At 41.7% G+C, this 8,841-nt stretch overlaps 1 protein-coding gene across 3 annotated transcripts in view; it reads left to right on the plus strand.

Annotated features, from left to right (window-relative positions):
* Positions 1-4,730: 4,730 nt before the first annotated feature.
* The window catches only part of itga7 (integrin, alpha 7), a 32,473-nt gene continuing 28,362 nt past the window's right edge, over positions 4,731-8,841 (plus strand). For all 3 annotated transcript variants that reach the window (XM_034533392.1, XM_034533391.1, XM_034533393.1), the window contains exon 1: positions 4,731-5,282. In XM_034533392.1, the coding sequence (XP_034389283.1) occupies positions 5,068-5,282 (215 nt within the window). In that variant the 5' untranslated portion in view covers positions 4,731-5,067. The remainder of the gene's footprint in view (positions 5,283-8,841) is intronic.

The following is an 8,841-nucleotide window of genomic DNA, read 5'->3' on the forward strand; positions in this document are numbered from 1 at the left end:
AAACCAAAACTAAGATTCATCACAGTCATCACATCCCAGTTCACACAGGTGCACATACCTCAGTCAGAAAAACATCTACAACCTTCCTCCAACTCTCTTTTTAAAACCACCTAAAGAGACCGGCTAGTGTACACACTGTATCTAAGTGTACATAAAGTATATAAAGTGAAAGTGGTGCAAGGTTTATTGATGTTGTTCAATTTGAGGAGGATCTGGCTAGAGGTGATTTATTATAAAGTCTAATTGCAGTGGACAGGAATGTTCTCCTGTATCAGTCCTTGTGAAGCAGTCTGTTGGAGAACATGCTCCGCTGTCCCTGCAGTAGTTGGTGGAGAGGGTGGTCCGGGTTATCCAATATGAACAATCATTTCTTCAGTGTCCTCCTCTCCACCACCTGTTCCGAATAGTCCTGTTTGAGGCCAATGATGGAACCGGCCTTCCTCACCAGTTTAGTGAGTCTGTTGGTGTCTCCGGCTCCAATGCTGCTCCCCCAGCAGACTACGGAGAAGTCCAGAGCACTGGCCACAACAGACTGGTAGAACATCTCCAACATCTCAGAGCACTGGTCCAACAGACTGGTAGAACATCTCCAACATCTCAGAGCACTGGTCCAACAGACTGGTAGAACATCTCCAACATCTCAGAGCACTGGTCTAACAGACTGGTAGAACATCTCCAACATCTCAGAGCACTGGTCCAACAGACTGGTAGAACATCTCCAACATCTCAGAGCACTGGTCCAACAGACTGGTAGAACATCTCCAACATCTCAGAGCACTGGTCTAACAGACTGGTAGAACATCTCCAACATCTTGCTGCACACATCGAAAGATCGAAGTTTCCTCAAGAAAAAGAGTTGACTCGTCCCCTTCTTGTGTAGCGTTGATGTTGGCCTTCCAGTTCAGTCTGTTGTCGATGGAGACACCCAGGAACCTGTACTCCTCCACCATGTCCACATCCTCTCAGCGGTCGTGGAGCCATCGTCGTCCTCCTGAAGTCCACAACCATCTCTCTGGCCTTGGCCACGTTCAGTTAGCAGGCGATATTAGAAACTGGCCCGTTTGAACTGATGGTTAGATACGCTGTGTTGAAAAGAAGGAAAAACATTATGTGTTGCAGCCGTGTTTGCGTATGTGATGATGACGATTGTAAGAGGAGTTTTCAGAACATCACATCTTTTGGAACTTTGCAGTTATGCATCAACACAATGGAGAGATTTACTGAAGTCTTAAAACCCTCTTACAAAGAAATCAGTGTTTGTCAGAAAAATCCATAATGTCGCAGCTTTTGATATTACCTTGAGTCTGACAAAACCACTAGGCTCAGTTTAGCCTCTCCCATTGGAATCATGTGCCGTTAAATAACCAGAGTGGGTGTGCTTGCATTTAATCCCACAATAACCAGCGCCACTCCCTCTTATAGTTTCCCACACCATCCATTAATCAATACAGTAATAGTGCTGACTGCGGATGTCTCAGTCTTCTGAGTGAAGACGGCTATAACTGGAAAAAGGACCCTGCCTGTATGTGCAGCTCCCTGCTTGCTGTCTAAAATAAGATCTCTCCTTGAAGTGTGGCTCGGACTGCTAATGAGCACTCGTGTCGGGATGCCAGTGTCATGGACGATATGGCAGATAATCTTTACAGCCAGCACTAATGTTCTCCTCCTCCTCTCCATCCATTTCTTCTTCTTCTCCCTTTCCTTTCTTCTGTCCTTCCCTCTTACTGTGCTTTGTTCTGTCTGGAGGCATTCTTGTCTGGCCTCCTGCCCGAGCTGCCATTAAGATGTTTTCAGCATTTTCTCGACATCCCACACCATTCCTTTCTTCTGTCTCCTTTTCTTCTGCTCTGCATAAATCCCTCTGGTATTTATAACTCAAGTTGTCGAAAGCTGCCCGGCACATGGAGAGCAGACAGGGGACATACTATGTTATTGGATATCAGAAATCAACCTGCTGATCAGGTTTTAGATATTTATTCAGGACTCTGAATCAGTGAACTGTGTGTGGGAGCAATTACTGACGAACTGCCCATTGCGTGCTCGCTCAGGCCAAGATACCCCAAAGAGATACAGGCATGCTGAACTTTCCCACATGCTTAAAAACACAAATAGACTTGACAGCTTTATTTATGTTCAAATTAGCTATTTTTACACATAAAGATAAGTGATACCAAGAAGATAAGTGATACCAAGTTTCCAACAGCATTTATATTTTCATATTTCTCCATCTTTTCCATCACTGAAGATAATTGTTAACATATTTTCAGTTCCAACCAGTATTAGCTGCATGGCTGATGGGATGTTTGTTTGGTCAATGTTGTCCAAAATATCTCATCCGTCCAATATATCATCAACTATATGATTGGCATGACATTTGTTGTCCCAAGAGGATGAATACTACCAACTTTGGGGACTTTTCTTTTCGTGCCACTAGCAGGTTGACATGTCCACATTTTTGTAAAACTATGACTATTGGATGGATAATTTGTGAGCCCTTGATAGATTTTAGTAATTTTTGTGAGCCCTTGTCATTTAACACCATCAAGTCAAACTTCAAATGTTTCCAATACTTTAGGGACTGAATATCTGTTCTCATCAGCCTTGACTGTGTTTTGTCTTTAGTACTAATTAGCAAATGTAAACATGCTCATACGCCAAGATGGTAAACCTGATACCAGCTAAATGTCAGCATTGTGTACATATTAGCATGCAGACATTAGTGATTAGCTCAAAGTACAGCCTTGCAGAGTCGCTAGCACGGCTGTAGACTCCATAGTCTTGTTATCAATATGTTCTGTGTCATTAGAAGTATTGTAAAGTACACAGAAGATTGGAGCCAACAAATATTTTAGCATATAATAAAAATTGAATGAACTGCAGTCTAATACAACTGTTCTGCACTGTGGATGTAGCTTGTGGTGCTATTGAACAATATTTCATTCTGCAGAGATGTTCCTGTGATTCAGCCTATTGTCTTTGATATAAATAAGATGGACAAAATAATAAAAGCACATAAAAACACAATACAATTCAGCAGCACCACAAACTGCAGCCTCCAAAATAGCCATGGAGTTGAACCACTTATTGCAGAACTGTTGCATTAAACTGCATTAGTTTTATCTCGGTGTACCTAATAAAGAGGCAGCAGAGTGTATAGTGAAAGCTCATCAGTTATTTCATTCCAATACCACATAGAGGCAGCAGGGGGCAGAGTGTTGGACAACCAGGAGCTGGTCCATGGTGCCAAAAGATCACATGAGAGGAACTCAGCCTCTTTCTTTCTTTCTGGGGTGTTGTTGACATTGATGATAGTGCCTTGGGACACTAATCTTACGTCAGTTTTGATCCTCCTCAATGTGCAAGTTTTGTTAAGAAGCTTTGTTGCCTCTTTGTCAACGTACAAAGCTAATATATCAGCTGAATCTTCAGGCAATAACACTACACCAACCAAGTCCATCACATGTTTGAATCACTGGCGACTAAATTGAGAATATACTTAATAATTACAATAAATTTGTAGGGATATTGGACTGCATTAGATTGTACCAGTGTACCTAATAAAGTGGCCACTGAGTTGATATTACACAGTCGAAAAGCTCCTTTCATGTGGTCACTGCAGTGTGTTCCAACCTCTGTAATATACATATGTATTCCAATATCACCGGCTCTAATTTATATGGGTGGGATGAGTTAAAAAAAAAAAGAAGACATATAACAGGTAAAATGTAAACGTAAACCCTTGATTGGAAATATGAATTCAATCTTAAGTTACATCTATCTCAAAAAATGCTATCTGTCTGTCCAAAATCACATCAGCACATCCTAACTGGGAAGCGGACACGTCAACGTTTTTGTTTTTTAATGTTCTCACGTCGTTGGAGTGTGTGTGTGAGGTTTACGGTGTGGAACAGTTGAGGTGACACACTGACATCTGGTTGACTTACGAAAAACAGAAATCAGCTGGTTCAATCAGCAGCTGTGGGGACATGATTCAAGTAGGCTGGCATTGTGTTGTGTGTTTGAGCTACTTGTATGGAAAGTCATTGGGGGTAAGAACACACATTCATTTTAGTAAATGAATCAAATCCCACAATGTGCTTTGTTGGAGTCCTGCAATGTTCCTACTTATGTTTCATTGCTCTGTCACAGAACCACTCTCCCTTTCCAGAGGAGCTAAAGGTCTGTAATAAAGTTTCGTGGGTCACTGTGCACATCTCGAGCCCCCTTTGTCCCCCATTCATTGCAGATCGAGTCGGACGTCAGGGCTTTCAAGCTCAAAGTAGAAAAACAAAAACGTAAGATATTTCTTCATCTGGCTGGCTTTTTCACTTTCGAGACTGTACTTCATGTTTTTCCCCCTTTTCACGCTCCTCAGATCTATACGCGCACCTGCAGCCACGAGAGACCACAGCAAGAGGCGCCGTGGACCATGTGAACCCCAAACGGGTGCACCAGTCTGATGTCTCTTCACCCTCTCTCCCTCTCTCTCTATTCAATAGCCTCCAAGTATCTTGACAACCTTGCCTGGTATTTTGGCAGCAGTCCCTTGAGTGTTGATGTCAGCTGAGGGAGGGACAGAGCGAGAAAGAGAGAGAGAGAGAGAGAGAGAGAGAGAGAGAGAGAGAGAGAGAGAGAGAGAGAGAGAGAGAGAGAGAGAGAGAGGGGAGGGGGAGGAGTGAGCGGGCTATTCAAGGCACTTGTCCTCTGTCTCCCTCTGAGCATAGAGGAGGGGGAGGCGCACATGCATTGAGAGAAACACACGCACACACACACACACACACACACACACACAGACACACACACACACACATAGTGGCGGCCACATTTTCACAGCCTGCTCTTCAGACTGACAGCAGCAAACGGAGTTGAGAGGCAGCACGATAGAGAGAGAGAGAGGAAGAGAAAGAGGATTGGAAACAAGGAAGGCATCCACAGAGGAGAGGAGACTACACAGGGTTTGCCCCCCCTTTTTTCATCTTTTATCCCTCTGGGAACCATACAAGGATTCTCCCCTATACTCCTCTTGAAGTGAACTTGCTCTGCTGCTTCAAGGACCTGCACCCTGCAATGGCAGCCCCGGTGGGACATGGGAACACCGTCTCCCTCTCATCTTGCTTGCATCGTTGGACTTCCCTCCTCTGGGCTCTGTTGACCCTTTCAAGCCAAGTGTCGGGCTTTAATCTGGATATTACTCACACACTGCACAAGTTGGGAGACCGTGGCACCTTTTTTGGTTTCTCTCTAGCACTCCACCAGCAGCTTACCCCCGAGCCTCAGAGCTGGTGAGTGGGTGAATGCAGCACTGAGCTTTGTGCCTTGTGTGTCCTCTTTGACTTTTTGTTCCACCTCACATACTCAGTTTGAATGTGCGTTATCTCATATGTCTGCACCTGCTCCTTGTGCTGAATGTTCCATGCCATGAGTTTTCCTTTTCAGGGCAGTTAGAAGCTGCCATTTGAGGTTGTATAGCTGCTACAGTCATCACTTCTATGCTGCACCAGTCCTCAGATTTGCTAAATCATTGTTGCACTTATAACTCTGAACTGGGTGCAGGAGTTTTAGCATGTTAATGTGCAGCATGTGCAGCAAGAGCAGCTGGAGCTCTGAGTTAGTAGATGTTGATTTACAGTAAGTGGAGAGTGGATGAGAGTAGGTAGTGCTGATTCAGTTGGCAGGCAGTGATTCCTCAGGAAAAACAGGTTTTTGAAGTGATTTCTTCCAGAGGGGGGGGGGGGGGATACGGATTTGTCCTATCGTGTGTAGGGCTGTGTGTATGTGTCCATGGATGAGATGTGTCTGTTAGCTTGTCTATGTGACTAAGATTATCTGTAGTTTGCCAACAGCTGTTTTGTGGTGTCTTTCAGTGTGAGTGCAACACTCATAAGTCCTGTTCCCGTCCTCCAGTAATCATGTAAATGATATCAGCAGTTCTGCTTGTAAATCTTTAGAAACATTTACTGCATGACACTTAATAAGATATGGTCTTAATTTACCTCTCCTTAAGTGGGAGGTTGTGATTCATATTTCATCTGATGAGGTGCCGGAGTGAACAGTGTTGTAACACATCTATAGGACACAGGACTGATAGAGGTCTGTACTCTATACAAATCTAGTTGGCACAGTTATAGCCATCCTAAACCTTCCTAAAAGATTGCAACTTTTAACTTCTTAACAAGGTTTTTGTGAAACATTTACTTTCAACGCTGCAGCAAAAGAACAACAGGACTAAGACTTATACAGAAATGTGATGCATGATTATAGTGGTAGATCAGAAGCATTCAGATTCTGTACTCAAGTAAAGAAAGTAAAAGTAAAGTAAATTAGTAGTACTACAATGTAAAAATACTCCACTTTTTATGTCAATATACTTTTGGTTAGTTTAATCTATAGCGCATCCTATTTTAGTAGCCAGCATTACTATGTACAAATCTTTATGCAAAGTAAATACATTTAGTGGTTTAAAAGTACAATGTTCCCCCCTGAAAGGTAGTAGTTGAAGGAAAAAGTTGTATAAAATAGAAATACATGAGTAAAGAACAGGTAGCCGAATACTATATTAATCATATCCAGGTCACTGTTTTGGATCTCTATATATATTTAACCGTTGGCTCCTCAGTTTACTTGTGCTGCAGTCACCCTGTCGCCTGGTAAGACCAGGGCATTCACGCAGACACATAGACTCTGAAACCTGCTCACTGTCCAGCAGCATTCCTGGAACTTATTTTAAAAACTGACTATGAGCCTATAGTATTGTATCACTTACTACTGTGGCCCGTTTCAAACTCCAATAGAGGCCGGACTCCTGAGAAAATGCTAATGCTGCACCAGTGCAGTGCCAGGAGGAGACAGTCTCCTGATGTGCTGATGGGATGCACCTACTGGAATAGAGTGGGATGAATAATGCTGTTGCCAGTATGCTGTGGCGTCACATCTACTGTCTGCATAGATGACTTTATAATGATTACATCTACTGTATCGTTATGACTTGCAGGGCTGGAGTCATGATTTCAGAAATGCTGAGGTCATTCAAAAATGTGAACATGAAGGTTTTTTGTAGTGTCAAAACCACATCTGTCCAAAGTCGTCACCTTTTCATACGCTAATAAAAGTAATCATGTTTCAGCTTTATGACATGCATTTTTTCAGATAATTTGAAGTCCTTTTAAGTGGTTTAGAGTAAGAGGTAGGATAACTTTCTCAATACCTCTCCTTGTTTAGAGGAGTAGTAGTGGGGAAAGGGGATGTTCAGCAGTAGTTAAAAAAAAGTGTGTGAAAACTAAAAACCTAAAGATCCATTTGAGATGTAGCTCAGAACAGTGTGTGAAGTATAGTAATAAATCAGAAATATCAATGCATCAATTTGAATGAATTACAAATATATTATATAAGGGCTAAGAACATTATGACAAAAGTATGTGAAGGCTATTCCCATGCTCTATTATATTTCAAGTTGTTGCAGCAAGTTTTGGGTTGATGCCATTTATTACACAGATTTGGGGCAACATTGAACCATTGTTGACCACTCACAAATTGATTTAAATGATAAAAAATATAAATATAATACCACGTTAAGACACTAAGACATTGAGAAACACGTCAACTGAATGCTACAGGTTTCTAGTTTGTGGTTTTAAAGTTCCACGAGGCACAACAGATCATTTTATGTCAAGTTAAGTAAAAGAAAGTCTTACTACTATCCATAAAAACTATTTCTATTCACATATCTTGAGTTGAGAGTCAAGGGACCCCTGTGAATACGGCCACGCTAGTTTTTTCCTTGTTCACAATCTTTGGAGAGTTATTTCCGACAAGCTCGTTCTTTAAACTATATCAGAACTAACCGACAGTCTGGAAGACAGTATGTCTGATAAATGTAGCGGAAGTCTAATATTCACCCTCTTTTAGCTAACGCTAGCTCTGTTTCAACTTCAGGCTCTTTAGCTGCTAAATGCTCCACTGTGTTCACCAGCTAGCTAGTAGCTAGCTGTTTCTGTCTGCCTGCTGTTTGGTGACGAGCAGGACAGGAACCGTTAACTAATTTTACGTTTATTTTGGGCTAATCTTCGGAACGTTGCGGTGGCAATGGTGAGAATGAACCAAAAGCAGTTAAATGGTGAGCTGAAACTCGCTGTAAAAGCTCTATAAAGTGAAAGGAAGATTCAAAGTTGGTTGATAATTATTTGTGCTGTAGGTTCGTCAATATAACCAACCTCTTTGTTTCATCATATTTACTTTGTCATTTGATGCACTCTTATTATGAAGATAGTTTATAACTACATTCAGTTTATCTGCACAACCAGTGTCCAGTATTTATGTTTTATTTTGTGCAAAATTGACACAGAAATCTAACACAATGAGTGCAAAAAGTATAAAATCAGACTATTTAATATCCATCATGTTACATTTCATTTTTTCATGTAAAGTGTATATTAGCTTTTTCCTTAAACCTGCAAGTTCCCAGAAAAGATCATGATCTTGAGTCCTCACTGGTACATCTCTGATGACCTGATGAACTTTGTCGGGACTGTACAACTTGATCGGCTTGATGTTATTGCACCCTCAGTTAAATAAATGTAGATAAATGTATTATTCGGAAAGCAACAGAGCAATTATCTTTCCTGTCTGAATAGTACATTAGCTTCATAATAGTGCCCTCTCCCTGTTATTGCAGTTCAGATCTGGGAGTTCAGTTTCCAAGGTGCTCCCATCATCTCTGCTCTTCTGATATTCTGTTTTAAAACAATTTGCCTTCAACTGATTGTAATTTGATACTCTTGACTCATTTTCTCTTTATATTATTACGGTTTGGGTTACTGTCCCCTGTGGCCAGACTGTTTAGTC

The sequence above is a fragment of the Cyclopterus lumpus genome, chromosome 5 (assembly GCF_009769545.1).
Source record: "Cyclopterus lumpus isolate fCycLum1 chromosome 5, fCycLum1.pri, whole genome shotgun sequence".
NCBI classification, from domain to species: domain Eukaryota; kingdom Metazoa; phylum Chordata; class Actinopteri; order Perciformes; family Cyclopteridae; genus Cyclopterus; species Cyclopterus lumpus.